Source organism: Haematobia irritans, chromosome 1, assembly GCF_050003625.1.
Source record: "Haematobia irritans isolate KBUSLIRL chromosome 1, ASM5000362v1, whole genome shotgun sequence".
NCBI classification, from domain to species: Eukaryota; Metazoa; Arthropoda; class Insecta; order Diptera; family Muscidae; genus Haematobia; species Haematobia irritans.
In genome coordinates, this window is record NC_134397.1 from 134,539,056 (window position 1) to 134,559,995 (window position 20,940).

Below are 20,940 nucleotides of genomic sequence, written 5' to 3' on the forward strand. Positions count from 1 at the left end.
ATGGTTGTTAGAGACCATATACTAACACCATGTACCAAATTTCAGCCGGATCGGATGAAATTTGCTTCTCTTAGAGCAATCGAAAGCCAAATTTGGGGGTCCGTTTATATGGGGGCTATACGTAAAATTGGACCGATATGGCCCATTTGCAATACCATCCGACCTACATCAATAACAACTACTTGTGCCAAGTTTCAAGTCGATAGCTTGTGTCGTTCGGAAGTTAGCGTGATTTCAACAGACGGACGGACGGACGGACATGCTCAGATCGACTCAGAATTTCACCACGACCCAGAATATATATACTTTATGGGGTCTTAGAGCAATATTTCGATGTGTTACAAACGGAATGACAAAGTTAATATACCCCCATCCTATGGTGGAGGGTATAAAAAAGCTAAATTTTTTTTTTGTATGAAAAGTTAAATTTTTTATTGAAATTTAGCAAACTTAAAGACTTTATTTCACTTAAAATGCATATTATTTTAATTGTATTCATTTTAATTCTACTTCTGTGAGACTATAACAATATTTAAATCATATTAGCTGTGTCTGCGTACTCGATATATTTTGATTACTATCACAAATTTTTACTGGTAGTCCTTCGTTTACATTTCACAGTAAAAACATTTTTCCCAGTAAAAACTTGCAATTATCAGCTGGATAAACAAATCCAATTGCACTAGAATTAGAAAATAAAAAAAGGCCAAAAATAGCTAAAACGGTCAAGAAAAAAAGCCAGAAAAAAAGCTAAAAGCTAAATTTCATTTCCCGCTAAAAGACTTCAAAAAAAGCCAAATCTAGCGGGAAAATAGCTAAATTGGCAACGCTGGTCGATAGGTATATGGGGTCTAAAATCAATATTTCTGGTAGGCACATTTTTTGGCAGATCAAAGTTATTATACCCTGATCAAGTAGTATTGGCTACAGAGGCCATAAATTAAATTATAATTGTTTATATGTTAACATTGAATTGCGAAATGAAATTGAATATTTTATTACTGTTTTCCCCATTAGAAGTTTTTAGCAGTGACATGCCTGCATTATTTAGTATTCTTTTAATTAAAATGTCATTATTTTAAAGAAATTTGTACTTAATATTGTGTTGATTGTGCATCTTAAAATCTAGGAACAATGGACGAAATTTCTCCCAAAACGACGTAGCAGTAATCCACAACGACTAATTTTTCCCAGTGTACGAAAACCGAGAAGATCTAATAACACACAATTGTTTATGACCTGATCCCATTGACACAAATCGACGAGTCGACCGCACGTCTTACAGCTCTCTAAGTACATAATTTACAATGATTATTGTTTGTTTATTTAATCTCCATAGCGCAGCAATTCACTTGTGACAATTGACTTATGCCACCATATGGATATATGGATGAATGAAGTGTCGCTGTCTGTTCATCTGGTCTAATTGTAAAAACATATGAACCAATGAAAACAATTCGCTGCATCAGAATGATGAAGCAACCAATCGCCATAGAGGACCCGCCCATTTGAAGTAGTACTTTCGATGTCTTCTTTCTCTTTATCATAAGTGGGCCCACTAGGTTCCAGAAAGGACAACGAAGAGCGTCATCATTTAGTTCTTGATATCATTAGCGGTTAGTCAGACACTTTTTACAAAAGTCGAGCGTATTGAAAGCAAAATGCAAACAAATCTTGAGGATTTTTTCCTTTGTGAAAATTCAACGGATTCGGTAACGGCTGTTAATTCTTTTCACATAAATCAATATGATTCAAGTCCGGCAAATCACATTTATGATCACAATACATATCGGGAAATGCAGAACTTTTATATGGATCAATTTAATCAGAGCTATACCCAAATGTGTGTTACTTCATCTTCGGATACCGTAGCTTGCGAAAGAAATCCTTACTATTCGTGTAATCAAAACTACACTGATCTAAATACTTGCGCCCCGACCGTGTCACATCATCAATATTGGAATGCGAAAGATTTTAATTTCACCGAGTCCGAAACAGAGCATAAAGACATGGTTACAAATTCCGAACCAAAAAGCCTGAAGATTTTTGAGAATGAAGGTAAGAAATGATTTTAGTTAATTTAGAAAACTTCAACGGGCCTACCATGGGCCTACACTGAAAGAAGAGTTTTCTTTTCTGAGGAACGAAATTTTAGACGAGCAAAGTTTTCCTTTGTCGCTAAAAAAATCTTGAAAAGAAAATTCTTAAAAACAAAAGGGAATTTCGTTTGTCTAAAATTTCGTTCCGGATAAAAATTGCTCTTCCAAAAAGCTCCGGAAGTCCAGTATGGGAGTATGTTTATATGTGGGCTATATGTAAAAGTCGATATGGCCCATTTGCAATACATTCTCACCTACTTAAATAACATGCAGCTTTGCTTTCAACGCCTGCAGGTCAGCCCGTGAACCCTCTGGGGACACAAAAACTTGCAAACCTAGAGGAAAACACCTCAGCTTTTACACAAAGAATAACTTATGTTGATATCTTTATCCGTTTAAAAGTTGCAGAATTATTTCTAAAAAAGCGACAGTAGCATCGCCTTTCCGGCCTATGTTATGGAATACTCTTCGTTTCATCGGTGCAGTGCACTGTTTCTTAATCTTTCGTATGGGCACAAGTGGATTCTGCTATCATCGCGAAACACTGCTCGGAAATGGTCTTACGGTCTAAGAGTGCAATATTTCTACTGTCCAGAATTTTGTGCAGGATGTTACTCGCACAATCTTTCGAAACCCTAATGCATCAGCTGTCTTCACCATCGGAAGAAACCTTTTTATACCCTCCACCATAGGATGGGGGTATATTAACTTTGTCATTCCGTTTGTAACACATCGAAATATTGCTCTAAGACCCCATAAAGTATATATATTCTGGGTCGTGGTGAAATTCTGAGTCGATCTGAGCATGTCCGTCCGTCCGTCCGTCTGTTGAAATCACGCTAACTTCCGAACGAAACAAGCTATCGACTCGAAACATGGCACAAGTAGTTGTTAGTGATGTAGGTCGGATGGTATTGCAAATGGGACATATCGGTCCACTTTTACGTATAGCCCCCATATAAAAGGACCCCCAAATTTGGCTTGCGGGGACTCTAAGAGAAGCAAATTTCATCCGATCCAGCTGAAATTTGGTACATGGTGTCAGCATATGATCTCTAACAACCATGCAAAAATTGGTCCACATCGGTCCATAATTATATATAGCCCCCATATAAACCGATCCCCCGATTTGGCTTGAGGAGCCTCTAAGAGAAGCAAATTTCATCCGATCCGGCTGAAATTTGGTACATGGTGTAAGTATATGGTCTTTAACGACTATGCAAAAATTGATCCACATCGGTCAATAATTATATATAGCCCCCATATAAACCGATCCCCCGATTTGGCTTGCGGAGCCTCTAAGAGAAGCGAATTTCATCCGATCCGGCTGAAATTTGGTACATGGTGTAAGTGTATGGTCTCTAATAACCATGCAAAAAATGGTCCACATTGCTCCATAATTATATAGCCCCCATATAAACCGATCACCAGATTTAACCTCCGGAGCCTCTTGGAAGACCAAAATTCATCTGATTCAGTTGAAAATTGGTACGTGGTGTTAATATATGGCCTCAAACACCCATGCAAAAATTGGTCGAAATCCATAATAATATATAGCCCCTATATAAACCGATACCCAGATTTGACTCCCGGAGCCCCTTGGAAGAGCAAAATTCATCCGATTCGGTTGAAATTTGGTACGTGATGTTAGTATATGGTATCCAACAACCATGCAGGAATTGGTTCATATCAGTCCATATTTATAGATAGCCCCCATATAAACCGATCCCCAGATTTGACCTCCGGTGCCTTTTGGAGAAGCAAAATTCATCCGATCTGGTTGAAATTTGGTACGTTGTGGTAGTATATGATATTTAACAGCCATGCCAAAAGTTGTCCATATCAGTCCATAATCATATATAGCCCCCATCGATCGATCCCCAATGACACACAAATTGGTCCATATAAAGTTCATAATTGTATATAGACCCCATATAAGCGACCCCCATATTTCAATTCTGGCTCTCTACCACGTATAGACTAACTCACAATTTAGAAAACGATGTTAAGAAGTTTTAAGGTACCACAACCCAAGTAATTCGATTGTGGATGAGTCTTTCGTAGAAGTTTCTACACAATCCATGGTGGAGGGTACATAAGATTCGGCCTGGCCGAACTTACGGCCGTATATACTTGTTTTTTTTTTTTTATTATATTGGTAATAAGCAAAAAATGTCGGAAATAACATCAAACTCTAGGATCAGTGTAGATTTGTTCGAATTGGCTACCTTTGGAACGAATTACGGCCTTCAAACGGTCGAAAGCCATCACATGCTGCCCGAAAGTGGCTCTGCCCTATTTAGGCTGATTCCCGACGGGGCAGTGTCTTGAGATCCCCGACATTTTGGTTTTGGTGCCAACGGTACTCTCCAAAATGCCCAGGCGCAAATATTCATCGGATTGAGATCCGCAATTATGGCCTTCAATAGACCGACAAAGGCATCACACTTCGTGCAGCGTTTGGTGGCTCTGTGGTATTTAGGCCCATTCCTGATGTTGTCTTGAGATCACCTACTCTCCAAAATGCCCCAGGGCAAATATTCAACTGATAGAGATCCGCAAATTTTGCTAGCCATGAAGCGAGCAACTTTCTTTTTAAGCCTTTTTTGTTTCACACAATATTTGTTGTCTTCAACCACAGAAATGATAGTATCAATTACAAAATTAATTGAAAGTCAATCAATTAAGAATTCAATACTGAAAGAAAAATTTTTTGACTAAGGTCAAATTGGCTTTTATAATTCTGAAAAATTCTTTTCATTTTTTGTGTTTTTATGTCTTGTCTACAAAGCAAAATAATTAATTGTTTAAATTATTTTTTGTGATTGATTTTTGTTTCAATTAAAAATTTTGTTGAATCAATTAAATTTTTAATTGAATATTTTTTAAAACTCAATTAAGGCTTTAATTGGAAAAACTTTCGTGAATTGTTTTTCTGTGTTAAAGCGTGTTGAGTGCTGTTGTGCTAAATCCTGTCTGCGGCCGAAATTTTTATCTGCTCTGGGCTTCGATACTGTCTTTAGGACATTTTCCTGCATTTCTCTGATATAAAGTTTTTTTTTCCTTGTCCAAAGGTCGATAAACTTTTCAATGAAGTCGTTTTGTCCTTATAGTTAAGTGATTCGACTTAAAACTGGGTATCTTACATGAAAGAAAAAATTTTTGACTAATGTCAACTTGGCTTTTATAATTCTGAAAAATTCTTTAAAATTAATGTTTAAGTTTGTTTACTTTATATGTATTGACTACAAAGCAAAAAAATTTATCTGCTCTGGGCTTCGATACTGTCCTTAGGACATTTTCCAGCATTTCTCTGATATAGAGTTTTTTTCCTTGTCCAAAGGTCGATAAACTTTTCAATGAAGTCGTTTTGTCCTTATAGTTAAGTGATTCGACTTAAAACTGGGTATCTTACATGAAAGAAAAATTTTTTGACTAAGATCAACTTGGCTTTTATAATTCTGAAAATTCTTTAAAATTAATGTTTAAGTTTGTTTACTTTATATCTATTGACTACAAATAAAAAAAGGTTCAGATATAGGAGATGTTTTTATTTCTTTCAAAGACGTTTTTATTTAAAACATAGCATGATTTCTACTTAAAGTCGAGTCTGAATTCGAAAATTTAAATTGTCGTTAATACGTTTTTAAAGGACATGAAGAAAAAAGCTGAAAAAGCGAATAAATTAAAATTTGTTTCCTACAATCAAGTAGGCAAACTTAAATTTGCGTCTTAAATCTATCCTTACTTAATTCTCCGCTTCTTTCGCTAGAAATCAATACCAACATCATTAGTGTAAAGACAACATTTTTGGAACAGGGCATGCTTTTTCCAGTGTAGACACAACTTTTGGAAAAAGATGAACCACGTCCACTTCCCGTCCAAATTTTGTAAGTTCCTGTTTCTTATTATCAATTTCTACTGAAGTGTGTGATAAACAATGAGACGGCAAAAGTGACTTAGGCTTTGATTATATGAATGTCCGTATGTCGGACAAATAGACCTAAGCGACCTAAAATTAAGATTCTACATCTACAGACAAACATTGACGGTATGAAATATAATTTCTATAATTTTTTACGTTTTTTTTTTTGTAACATTTGTGTCGGAACAAAGTATTTATCTCGCAGATATGCGAATATGTATATGCAAAAGTTTAAAAAAATTTAAAAAAACAAGTAAGGAAAAGTCTAAAGTCTCGCGGAGCAAACTATATTATACCCTTCACCACTATGTATACCAACATCTTAACACCTTCAAATTTGTTAGGAGCTATATAAAGGTTTAATTTCCCATATACAAATATTTCAATATGAACCGATTTGAAAAATTTTTAAACTATCACAAAACGTCTAGACTCAAAATTTAAATTGGTTAATGACCGGGACGGACAACAATGTTAGTAAAAAAATATTGGAAATATTTAAATTACATAAAATTTCGCAAATCTTCATTTATGATTTATAGGTCGATATGTACGAATTAGAGTATAGGTAAATTTGAATCATTTTTGCGAATTTTCGTCTTAACAGTGACGATTTTACAAGGAACATGTGGGTATTTTGGCCATATTTGCTAAAATCGGAAGAACATATATATGAGGGCTTTGTCTATCTCTGAGCCGATTTTGATCAAATTTGGCACTTTGGCCTCCGTTGTCATATGAATCTAAATCGGGCGAAAGATATATATGGGAGTTATATCTAAATCTGAACCGATTTTAACCAAATTTGACATGTGTTGCAAGAAAGTTAGTCCTACTGTCTGTGCAAAAATTCAAGTAAATCGGAGTGAAATTTTGACCCCTGGTAGATATATGGTAGATATATCTAAATCTGAACTAATTTCAACTAAATTTGGCATGCATAGTAAAAATGTTATTTCCATTCCATGTTCACAATTTTAAGTAAATCGATGGAAAATTTTGATATACGGTGGTCATATCTGTAAATCGGACGACAGATACATATGGGAGCTATATCTAAATCTGAACCGATTTCAACCAAATTCGGTGTGCATATTTATAATGTTAATTCTACTCCCTGTGCAAAATTTTACGTAACTCGGAGTAAACATTTGGCCTTTGGGGCCGTAGGAGCTTAAATCGGGCGAAAGCTTCATATGGGAGCTATATCTAAATCTGAACCGATTACAATGAAATTCAGTGGGCATATTTATAATGTTAATTCTACTCCCTGTGCAAAATTTCACGTAACTCGGAGTAAACATTTGGCCTTTGGGGCCATAGGAGTGTAAATCGGGCGAAAGCTATATATGGGAGCTATATCTGAATCTGAACCGATTTGACTGATATTTCGCAAAATTTACGAAACTCATAAAATTGTTGATAAATACGTAATATCTGACCAGATCGGTTATAAATATATATGACAGCTATATCTAAATCTGAACCGATTTTTTCAAAATCTGTAGGGATCGTCTTTGAGCCGAAAAAGGACCCTATGAAAAATTTGAGGACGATCGGACTTAAACTGCGAGCTGGACTTTGCAAACAAAAATACATCAACAGACAGACAGACGGTCTGTCTAAATCGACTCAGAATTTCATTCTAGGTTAGGTTAGGTATACTAAAGATGGGTCTATGACTACTCCTTCTCAGCGTTACATACAAATACACAAACTTATTATACCCTTACCACAGTAGTGGTGAAGGGTATAACTAAAACAAAATAGTCAATTATATTTTTACTGCAGATATTTTTTATTTAATTAAAATGTTTCGGATAAACCAAAAATGCCCATTTGTTCATCGGTGGTTAATCGGTGGAGGTTTTCGACACCCCATAGTCGTCATATATAAATGATAATCACGCTATAATTAATTCCCTCCCTTACAGGCTCATCAAATTCCACCAATACCTTCAACTGTGCACCGATGGTTTCATCATCAAGTCGAAAAGAAAGAACCGCATTTACTAAGGAACAAATCAAATCTTTGGAAAAAGAATTTCTCCATGCAAACTATTTGACACGATTAAGAAGATATGAAATTGCTGTGGCATTAGATTTAACAGAGAGGCAGGTATGTATATAAAAAATATAAAATTTAATTAAACAATTTAATTTAAAAAAAGAAATAAAGGAAAAAACTCTTGGAGATGCGGGGCATCGATCCCCGTACCTCTCACATGCTAAGCGAGCGCTCTACCATCTGAGCTACATCCCCTTGTGGTCATTCATTGGCAAAATGTTTTGTTGACACCCGGAACTATTTTTAGATTGTGTTATTCGTTGCGCACGCATTATCTTCGTATTGTTATATTTAAATCGTATTCCAATGAACGCAAATAAATATTTGTTATTTGTACCCTACATGCGTACTGCATGTATACTAGCCTACAAAAAATTTACAATTTAGTGCTCGTCATGCTAATACAATTTGAAATGGTTGGAAAACATATACAAGCACTTCTACAAACTTGAACTGAAATCTTAATTTTCAAAATGTGAACATCACCCACTATAAAAGAAAGTTGGGTTCTTTTGGTGTTTATTTAGCTAATTTGACCTAAATGCATTGATGAAAAGAAAACAAGTATATACGGCCGTAAATTCGGCCAGACCGAATCTTAAGTACCCTCCACCATGGATTGCGTAGAAACTTCTACTAAAGACGGTCATCCACAATTACATGACTTGGGTTGCGGCCGATGGCAAGGCATCTTAAAACTTCTTAATATCATATTCTAAATTGTAAGTTAGTCCATTCGGGATGTATATTAGACAAAAGAAAGGTCGATATTCAGTTCTTGACCGGTATATACGGCCGTAAATTCGGCCAGGCCGAATCTTAAGTACCCTCCACCATGGATTGCGTAGAAACTTCTACTAAAGACGGTCATCCACAATTGCATGTTCTTGACCGGTATATATAGGGAAGAAATAATTACAAACCGATATGAACTTTTGTGCGGTAATTATAGAGACAGAATTGAAATATGGGGGTCACTTTATATGAAAACGAGTCTACCAAAAATGACAGATTTTTTACTGTTTGGTAGATTGGTAGAATTCTTGATGTTTTGGAAGATTTTGCGGAATATTCCTCTCCAACTAAGAGGTGCTTCATAAATTTTCTACAGAAATATCATTTTGACAAAATTTTCTATAGAAATAAAATTTTGACAAAATTTTCTATAGAAATAAAATTTTGACAAAATTTTCTATAGAAATATAAAATTTTGATAAAAAAATAAAATTTTAGTAGATTATTTTTGGATCGAGTGGCAATTGTGATTTTTTGTGATTGGGGATCGGTTTATCTGGGATAGAGGTGTGCACGTGAGTAACAGTTTACTCACGCTCAGGCACACTCACGACGGAAAAATCTTACTCACGTACACTCACGCACGATATTGTTTGGGAGGACTCACGCTCACGCACACTCACGAAAAGAAACTTTGTACTCACGCACACTCACGCACGAAAATGTCGTGACTCACGAAAAATACCGTGACTCACGAAAAATATCGTGACTCACGAAAAATGTCGTGACTCACGAACAATTTTTTGAGTAATTTACCTTAGCGACGTGTCTGAAAACATAAGCATTATTAAAATCGAGAGCATTATTACACTCTTAACATCCCAGGTGTCACTAAAATTGTAAATGAATTTAACTCTTAAGCGTTGTATGTTGGTGAGCGGGGTTATTTTCGTGAGCGTAAATCTTTACTCACGCACACTCACGAAGATAATATTTTCGTGACTCACGCTCACGCACGACATTTTGGTTTGTTAATCACGCTCACGCACACTCACGCCGTTGCCATGAGCGTGACTCACGACTCACGCGTGAGTCACGAAAATTTTCGTGAGTCACGACAATTTCGTGTCACGTGCACACCTCTAATCTGGGACTATATGTGACTATAGATTAGAGGTGTGCACGTGACCCGAAATTGTCGTGACTCGCGAAAATTTTCGTGATTCGTGAGTCATGCTCATGACAACAGCGGGAGTGTGCGTGAGCGTGATTAACAAACCAAAATGTCGTGCGTGAGCGTGAGTCACGAAAATAATATCTTCGTGAGTGTGCGTGAGTAACGAATACACTCACGAAAATATTCCTGCTCACCAACATAAGACGCTTAAGAGTTAAATTCAATTACAATTTTAGTGACACCTGAGATGCTAAGAGTTTAATAACACTCTCGATTTTAATAATGCTCATGTTTTCAGACACTTCGATAAGGTTAATTAATCATAAAATTATTCGTGAGTCACGGTATTTTTTGTGAGTCACGACATTTTCGTGCGTGAGTGTGCGTGAGTAAGATTTTTCAGTCGTGAGTGTACGTGAAGAGTAGAGGTGTGAGTAGAGGTGTGAGTAGAGGTGTGCACATGAGTAAACTGTTACTCACGTGCACACCTCTACTATAGATCGATACGGACCAATTTTGGCATGGTTTTTATCGGCCATATTCTAGCGCAATGTACCAAATTTCAACCGGATTGGATGAATTTTGCACCTTCCGGAGGTCAGATCTGGGGATCGGTTTATATGGAGGCTGTATATAATTATGAACCGATATGGACCAATTTTTGCATGTTTGATAGAGGCCATATACTAACACCATGTACCAAATTTCAGCCAGATCGGATGAAATATGCTTCTCTTAGAGGCTCCGCAAGCCAAATCTGGGGGTTAGTTTATATGGGGGCTAACGTAAAAGTGAACCGATATGGCCCATTTGCACTACCATCCGACCTACATCAATAACAACTACTTTTGCCAACTTTCAAGTCGATAGCTTGTTTCGTTCGGAAGTTAGGGTGATTTCAACAGACAGACAGGCTAGGTCGACTCAGAATTTCATCACGACCCAGAATATATATGGGGTCTTAGAGCAATATTTCGATGTGTTACAAACTGAATGACAAAGTTAATATAGCCCCCACCTTATGGTGGAGGGTATAAAAACCTTTTGTACATTCCGTTCGTGAGTATTTAAATGTAAATTTTGAGAAGATAATTTTTACGAGATACCCAGGAAGAAGTCAATAAGTATTGAAAGGTTGAATACTTTAAAATAAAAAAAATTAACTAATTGCAATATGATACAAAACAAATAATATTTTGTCAAATTGTAGAACATATATTATTTTTCTGTTGTTTAAGAAAATTCCTTATTTTGAAGGAAAAAAAATTGGATTTAAAAATTATTAAAATGACTTTAGCGCGATGCCAAGTTCAAGGAAGACACAATTTAAGCAAAATAAAACTCGCTTATTTTGAACGAATATGAACTATTTTGGGCTAATATTGAATTTTTTAAAATTGTGTACTTCATTTGTATAAAACTTTTTTCTCATTTTTAGTTTTAAAAACAATAATTTAATAAAAAAAATCTCAAATTTGGGAAAATTTAACTAAAATCAAGTAATTTTCATGAACTATATTAAAGACAAATGGGTTACAGAAATTTTCGTGGTCTTTTTCCTGAGGGTAGATACTTTAGTTCCAAAAATTATGATGTCGTTCGACAACACTCAACAAAGTTTGTTGAACATAAAGATTTTGAACTTCACTTAGGTATTTTAAAATAAATATAATTTTATGTAGTAATTCAATGTTAAATCTAGGTTGCAAATTAGCGACACATATCTCGAATTTTTGTGACATATTAAACTTTGCGTACAAAAATTATTGACCAAATATGAAAGATTATGCAAACTTACTTCTAAGACACCCAATATTTTTTTAATATATTTCAGTTCTATAATATCCGAAGCTCCTAAAGGCTGTTATTCCTTACACAGAAAAATATATCACCAAAATATTTCCAATTAAAAATTTGAAACGTAATCAATTAAAAAATTAACTGATATTTCAGATATTAGCTTTTCAATGAAACTAAAATAAATACACACAGAAAAAAAAATAACGTTGAAACCGTAATCAAATAAAAAATTAACTAATACAATTAACTTTTTAATCAAATTAAAAAAAGTAAATTGATTTTTTTCTTTTTTTAATTAATATATTAATTATCCCAATTAAAACTTAAACTAAACTAAAAAATAATATACATGTAACTTAAAAACCATATGCAAAATACAAATAAACATTTAAAAAATTTATTGAGTTTTGTTGCAAAAATCAGCTAAACATTTAATTGAATCAATAATTTTTTAATCAACAATATTTTAATAATTCCTAATTATTTCTGTGATTGACCCTATCATTTTCGTGATTGAAGCCATTTCTATAAAAAACACGTTAAATCAGATTTTTTTTCTGTGCATTTAATAAATTAATTGAAAATTTTTACTTTTTTATTAAAATATTATTTATATCAATTAGGATTTTAATTAAATTAAAAAATAATTCCAAAATAAAAATATAATTGGAAATTTTGCTTGGAAACAGCTTCTATATACATACTATAATCATTACATTTTGGCTTACATCCAAAGAAGAATTCAAATATAATTATCATCGGAAAATTCATAAAAATCGCTAAATCGTATGAAAATTACAAGAAAACTAAAATGGCAGGTAATATAATAATTAATAAATAAATAATAATATTATAAATAATCCCATTTAAAAACGTAATTGAGTCTTGCGGCAAAATTCAATTTTTTTCTTCTTGTTTTCTTTCTTATTTTTTTTTAATCAAGAATATTTTTAATTAATTGTGTGATTGATACTATCATTTTCATGATTGAAGCAATTTCAATTAAAAAAGCAATTAATTTTGTGTTTGAATGTGAAAATTTTTGTTTCTGTGTAATTTGAGAAAAATTTGCTTTTATTGAAAAAATTATGACCCCAAACGAAAGACTATGCAAACTAAATATTTTAGGACACGTATGTCTTTGAAGTAAGTAAATTATGACCTCAAACGAAAGAATAAGCAAACTAAGTTTTAAGGCGCTCAATTTACAAATAATAAGGTCAAATTTCTTTAAAATGAAGAATTTAAATTAACAAAAAGATCATAATCCTTTCTTAAAAAGGTTTTCATTGAAGTTGTATGTCTTTGAAGTGAGGCATATTTTCCTAAAATAGAAGAAAACATTGCTGTTTTTGTTTTTCAGTCCTATTCAGTCTCGAATATGTATCACTGAACGAACAGTCTTGAATATGTATCACTGATGATAAATACATTAAAGAAAACATTTTCGATTTAAAGAAATAATCTTTAAATGAAATGATAATTATAATTAAATAAGAATTGGATTAAAGATAAAAAAACTTCAAATATAGACTTATTTTGAAGATGTTGTGCCTTTGCTTCAATTTGAAATTAAGAAAAAAGGTTTACTTTGATGTATATGCTATAATTTGTATTTCTAAACTGGCATTAATTTGTACGTGAATAGCTTCGATACATGAAATAGGTTTGCTTATTTTAATTCCATAGAGACTACATTAAAAATAATAATAAATTTTTGTGAACATTAGAAATAAAAAAGGGAAAAATTATACACAAATGAAGCATAAAGATTTACTAAATTCGTATTTCCCACGAAAAAGTCCAGAATTTCTTAAAATTTTTACATTTTACAACAAAAGCGTGCATGAACAACGTATGACGCTAAAGACATTTTGCAATTTCGAACTTCAATTTTGTCCTTCAAATTACGAAATTTTCTTTAACAAGTGAAAACAAATAATTATGACAAATCAATTTTCTTGAATTTGTCGAAAAATTCTTACTTATTTCTTCATATCGGCGTTTGCAATACAGTTTAGTTTACATTTATAAAAATAAACCAACATGTTCCTTTCTGATAGATTCACTATTTATACCCTTCACCACTACTGTGGTACAGGGTATAATAAGTTTGTGCATTTGTATGTAACGCCAAGAAGGAGTAATCATAGACCAACCTTTTAGTATACGGATCGGCTTAGAATTAAATTCTGAGTCGATTTAGCGATGTTCGTCTGTCTGTCTGTCCGTCTGTCTGTCTGTCTGTTGATGTATTTTTGTGTGCAAAGAACAGCTCGCAGTTTTAGTCCGATTGTCCTAAAATTTGGTATAGGGTCCTGTTTCGGCTCAAAGACGATCCCTATTGATTTTGGAAAAAATCGGTTCAGATTTAGATATAGCTGCTATATATATTTTTCACCGATCTGGTCATAATTGGCGTGTATATCAACCGATCTTCCTCAAATTCCGTACATCCGAATATTTTATGAGTCTCGAAAAACTTGCAAAATATCAGCAAAATCGGTTCAGATTTAGATATAGCTCCCATATATAGCTTTCGCCCGATTTACACTCATTTGCCCACAGAGGCCAATTTTTTGCTCCGATTTAGTTGAAATTTTGCATAGAGAGTAGAATTAGCGTTGTAACTATGCGTGCCAAATTTGCTTGAAATCGGTTCAGATTTGGATATATCTCCCATATAAAGCTTTCGCCCGATTTACACTCATATGACCACAGAGGCCAATTTTTAACTCCGACTTAGTTGAAATTTTGCACAGGGAGTAGAATTAGCATTGTAGCTATGCGTGCTAAATTTGGTTGAAATCGGTTCAGATTTAGATATAGCTCCCATATATATGTTTTTCTGATTTCGACAAAAATGGTCAAAATACCAACATTTTCCTTGTAAAATCGCCACTGCTTAGTCGAAAAGTTGTAAAAATGACTCTAATTTTCCTAAACTTCTAAAACATATATATCGAGCGATAAATCATAAATAAACTTTTTCGAAGTTTCCTTAAAAATGCTTCAGATTTAAACGTTTCCCATATTTATACCCTTCACCACTACTGTGGTGCAGGGTATAATAAGTTTTTTTTTACTAACATTGTGTTCCACCCTAGTGCATTAGCCGACTTAAATTTTGAGTCTATAGATTTTGTAGAAGTCTATCAAATTCTTCCAGATCGAGTGATATTTAAATGTATGTATTTGGGACAAACCTTTATATATAGCCCCCAACACATTTGACGGATGTGATATGGGATCGAAAATTTAGATCTACAAAGTGGTGCAGGGTATAATATAGTCGGCCCCGCCCGGCTTTAGACTTTCCTTACTGGTTTATTAATGTAGATTTGCAGCCAGATAACTTCCTAAAAAAAATTCTTTATTTTAAAGAAACCTCATCTTTGGCTCGGTATCAATACCAAAATCCTTAAGCGAAGATCATAGAGTAGATTAAATTTTTGTATGTATCAGTTTGCTGAGTGCTTTCCCTTTTTCAAAATTATTTCCATTTTCAAGTATTAAACCACTTATTGGCTTTATTTCTAAATTTATATAAAAAGTTTGTTGCAAATATTTTCACTTGCAGTAGCAGCAATTGTTTGCTTTTTTTCAACTTATGCAGTTTGCTATTTCCTGCAAATTGATGTTTACCAAAAACTTTTACATAACTAAGAAGTATTTGCTTGCCAAATGTTTCAATGCTAGAGATTATTGTAGACCCAACAAAATATGCGAAAAAAGGTAAGAAAGCCTTCAAAAAACGCAGAAAATTATATGCATTTTACCAAATTCTACACTCAAAAAAAAAATTAACTCTCTATTTCACTAAAGCCAATTTAATTTTATTTTAGTTCATGAAATGGAGAAAGTTTCCTTTACTCTAATATTTTTTTTCGTTCGTTAGTTAAATGAACTAAAAAACGGGGGAAAAATTATACACAAATGAAGTAAAAAGTTTTACTAAATCGGTACTTCGTAAATTTTATTACAAATGTGTCCATCATGAACTTCGTATGTCACTAAAGACATTCTTGCAATTTTGAACTCCAATTTTTTCTTTCAAACTACAAAATTTTCTTTAACAAGTGAAAAAATTAATTATGTCTAATAAATTTTCTTGAATTTGTCGAAAAATATTTACATATTTCTATTTAGTTAAAATTTTCTAAAAATATTAAAAAAATCTTCCCGGTGGGTTCACTGTTTTTTCAGTGTACTATAAATATTAAATCCAGCACTCAAAGTAATTTGTTGGTAGGCAAAAATTTTTCTAAAACAGCAAAAAGTCAGCAAAGTCTGCCTGTTTGCAAAAAAATATCTTTTCTACACACAAAGAAAATTTCATTAAAATTGAGCCAATAAAAATTTTTCATTGATACAACGAAACATTTTCATTAAGACAATGAAAATATTCGTTAATAGTACGAAACGTTTCGTTGACTAACAGAAAATTCGTTATAATAACGAAAAATTTCGTTATATCAATGAATTTGTTTCATTGGCTCAATTTTAATGTCACATTTCATTAATATAACGAAACTTTTTCTACCAGTGTATCTTTAACGCAATAATAAACCAAAAAAAAACCTTACTATACTTATATTTGGTAAGTTTTTTTTTTAATTCCAAAACTTGTATGGTATTACATGTTACAACATTGCTACCATGATTTTGCTCTCACTAAAACTAAAGAGTAAATTACAAAAAATTATATTGTTAATAATAAAACTGGCTGAAGTTTTAGCTTCTAGATAAGGAAGTTTATGTGAAATTAATCAATTATTGCATGCTTATTTGTTTTGATACACCATAGCCGATTTATCTCAAATTGGTGTAAATAAAATAAAACAATTATTTTAATAAATAATAAATTTCTTTCTATTTATTTTACAGGTTAAAGTCTGGTTTCAAAATCGACGCATGAAATGGAAACGACTGAAGGTGGAAAAAGCTGTAAATGACAACACTTGTACTTAAATTTATTTCATCCAATATCTTAATGTTATTTGTTAAATATATTTCGTTTGATTTAATAAACTAGATTTAAGTGACAAATATTGGATAATTTTATAATCTAAATACTATCTAGATCAAAGCTAAAATATTCACCACAAATCGCATGACTCTCTACCACTGTTTTTATACCCTCCACCATAGGATGGGGGTATATTAACTTTGTCATTCCGTTTGTAACACATCGAAATATTGCTCTAAGACCCCATAAAGTATATATATTCTGGGTCGTGGTGAAATTCTGAGTCGATCTAAGCATGTCCGTCCGTCCGTCTGTCCGTCCGTCCGTCCGTCCGTCCGTCTGTCCGTCCGTCCGTCTGTCCGGCTGTCCGTCCGTCTGTGGAAATCACGCTAACTTCCGAACGAAACAAGCTATCGACTTGAAACTTGGCACAAGTAGTTGTTATTGATGTAGGTCGGATGGTATTGAAAATGGGCCATATCGGACCACGTTTACGTATAGCCCCCATATAAACCGACCCCCAAATTTGGCTTGGGTAGCCTCCCGGAGCAGCAAAATTCATCCGATCCGGTTGAAATTTGGTACGTGGTCTAAGTGTACGGTCTCTAACAACCATGCAAAAATTGGTCCATATCGGTCCATAAATATATATAGCCCCCATATAAACCGATCCCCAGATTTGACCTCCGGAGCCTCTTGGAGGGGCAAAATTCATCCGATCCGATTGAAATTTGGTACCTGATGTTAGTATATGGTCTCTAACAACCATGCAAAAATTGGTCCATATCGGTCCATAATTATATATCGCCCCCATATAAACCGATCCCCAGATTTGACCTCCGGAGACTTTTGGAGGGGCAAAATTCATCCGATCCGGTTGAAATTTGGTACCTGATGTTAGTATACGGCCTCTAACAACCATGCAAAAATTGGTCCATATCGGTCCATAATTATATATAGCTCCCATATAAACCGATCCCCAGATTTGACCACCGGAGCCTCTTGGAGGAGCAAAATTCATCCGATCCGGTTGAAATTTAGTACGTGGTCTTAGTATATGGTATCTAACAACCGTGCAAAATTTGGTCCATATCGGTCCATAATTATATATAGCCCCCATATAAACCGATCCCCAGATTTGACCTCCGGAGCCTCTTGGAAGAGTTGAAATTTGGTACATGGTGTTAGTATATGGTCTCTAACAACCATGCAAAAATTGGTCCATATCGGTCCATAATTATATATAGTTCCCATATAAACCGTCCCCAGATTTGACGTCCGGAACCTCTTGGAGGAACAAAAGTCATCCGATACGGTTGAAATTTGGTACATTTTGTCAATATATGGCCTCTAACAGCCATGTAAAAATTGGTCCATATCGGTCTTTAGTTATATATAGCCGATGACTTATTACACAAAAATTGGTCCATATCGCCAAAAATAATCTACCAAAACTTTATTTCCATAGAAAATTTTGTCAAATTTTATTACTATAGAAAGTTTTGTCAAAATTTCATTTCTATAGAAAGTTTTGTCAAAAGTTTATTTCTATACAAATGTTTGTCAAAATTTTATTTCCATAGAAAATTTTGTCAAAATTTTATTTCTATAGAAAATTTTGTAATCTACCAAAACTTTATTTCCATAGAAAATTTTGTAAAAAATTTATTTCTGTAGAAAATTTTGTCAACATTTTATTTCTATACAAAATTTTGTCAAAATTTTATTTCTATACAAAATTTTGTCAACATTTTATTTCTATAGAAATTTTTGTCAAAATTGTATTGCTATAGAAAATTTTGTCAACATTTTTCTTCCATAGAAAATTTTGTCAACATTTTATTTCTATAGAAAATTTTGTCAAGTTTTTATTTCTATAGAAAAGTTTGTCAAATTTTTATTTCTATAGAAAATTTTGTCAAAATTCTATTTCTATAGAAAATTTTGTCAAGGTTTCATTTCTATAGAAAATTTTGTCAAAATTTTATTTCTATAGAAAATTTTGTCAAACTAGATTATATACGTATTTAATCGGCCTTTTTTGTTTAATATATACCCCGTATGGGCTAACTTACAATTTAGAAGACAGTGTTAAAAAGTTTTACGATACCTTGCCATCGGCAAGTGTTATCGCAACCCAAGTAATTCGATTGAGGATGACAGCCTTTAGTAGAAGTTCCTACGCAATCCATGGTGGAGGGTACATAAGATTCGGCCTGGCCGAACTTACGGCCGTATATACTTGTTAGGGTTAACATTTATTTGGGGGTGATTTTTTGGGGTTAAAAAATATCTTAGACCTTATAAAGTGGAGCAATTCTCAACCAAATTTTGAACAATTCTGGCATGAATTTGGAGAAAAAAAGATGCAGGAAGTCAACTCAAGTTCCTAAATATAAGCAAGTATGCATTACCATTATTTTCATTATTCTTTTCAATTACTTCTGTTGAAAGGACATTGTTAATATTTGATACAAATTATTTTAACTTAACAGCTAAAAGCATTTTAAGAGTTAAATTTTCATTCAATTATGGGTCTCATAATCTTACACCTAAACTGATAAAACAATGAACCCACCAGGAAGAAAACTTTCGGTTAATTTTAGAAAATTTTGAATATTTTTGGAAAATTTTAACTAAACAGTATTACAAACATTGGCATCACGTCGATGTCATAAAAATAAGTAAATATTTTTCGACAAATTCAAGAAAATTTATTAGACATAACTAAGTTTTTTCACTTGTTAAAGAAAATTTTGTAGTTTGAAGGAAAAACTTGCAAGAATGTCTTTAGTGACATACGAAGTTCATGATGGACGCTTTTATGGTAAAATTTACAAATTTAAAGAAATTATGAACTATTTTGTGGAAGACACGAATTTAGTTCATCTTTATGCTTCATTTGCGTATATTTTTTCCTCGGTTTTAGTTAATTTAACTTACGTGCACAAAAAATTATTAGAGTAAAGGAAACTTTCTTCAAACATAATAATTCCATGAACTAAAATAAAGTTAAATTGGCTTTAGGGAAATAGAGAGTTCACTTTTTTTTGAGTGTACAATTTGTACACTGCAACGGCAGACGATTTAAAATTTTGGACTCTTTGTGGCAAATAATGTATATATTTTTACTCAATGTCGTTTATTTTTTCTAAATATAAACCGATTTTTAAATTGTTTTGTGTTACCTGCACTGAAAAAACAATGAACCCACCAGGAAGAAAACTTTCGGTTAATTTTAGAAAATTTGAATATTTTTAGAAAATTATAACTAAACAGTATTACAAACGTTGGCATCACGCCGATGTCATAAAAATAAGTAAATATTTTTCGACAAATTCAAGAAAATTTATTAGACATAACTAAGTTTTTTCACTTGTTAAAGAAAATTTTGTAGTTTGAAGGAAAATATTGGAGTTCAAAATTGCAAGAATGTCTTTAGTGACATACGAAGTTCATGATGGACGCATTTGTAGTAAAATTTAAAAAATTTAAAGAAATAATGAACTATTATGTGAGAAATACAAATTTAGTAAATCTTTATGCTTACTTTGTGTACAATTCTTCCCTGTTTTTTAGTTGATTTAACTGACGTACGCAAAAAATTATTAGAGTAAAGGAAACTTTATCCAAACATAATAATTCCGTGAACTCAAATAAAGTTAAATTGGCTTTGGTGAAATAGAGAGTTCACTATTTTTGAGTGTGCTTTTTAAATTGATATATATTGTGTTATTATATAAAGGGTGATACGGTCAAAATTTGGTCAATATAATCTTGACGTATTTCTTTCAATTTTGCATTTTAAAAACCTGAACACCCCTCATTTTGAAGGTGTGTGTGTGTAGAATGTTGCTCCTATTTTGATTTTAGAATTCACTCTTCAGTTGTCAAAATGCCGTCTAAGCAAGAAGAGCAGCGTATCAAAATTTTGCTCGCGCATCGCGAAAATCCGAGCTACTCGCACGCAAAGCTGGCAAAATCGCTAAAAGTTGCCAAATCAACCGTTACAAATGTAATTAAAGTGTTTGGGGAACGTTTGTCGACAGCCAGGAAGTCTGGATCGGGGGGAAATCGAAAACCGGAAGCCGCTGAGACTACAAAGAGAGTTGCCGGTAGTTTCAAGCGAAACCCTAACCTCTCTCTCCGAGATGCCGCAAATAAGCT

General features: G+C 33.2%; 1 protein-coding gene and 1 non-coding gene across 2 annotated transcripts; one reads left to right on the top strand and one right to left on the bottom strand.

Moving 5' to 3' along the window:
• The first annotated feature begins 1,574 nt into the window (after positions 1–1,574).
• On the top strand, positions 1,575–16,853 carry btn (buttonless). Its single transcript, XM_075291697.1, has 3 exons — positions 1,575–2,058; positions 7,959–8,143; positions 16,692–16,853. The coding sequence occupies exons 1-3, from the start codon at positions 1,662–1,664 to the stop codon at positions 16,773–16,775; spliced, it is 666 nt and encodes a 221-aa protein (XP_075147812.1). The 5' UTR covers positions 1,575–1,661; the 3' UTR covers positions 16,776–16,853.
• Positions 8,215–8,287, bottom strand: TRNAA-AGC (transfer RNA alanine (anticodon AGC)). The gene has a single exon. It is a non-coding gene; the product is annotated as a tRNA-Ala (tRNA).
• Positions 16,854–20,940: the final 4,087 nt, after the last annotated feature.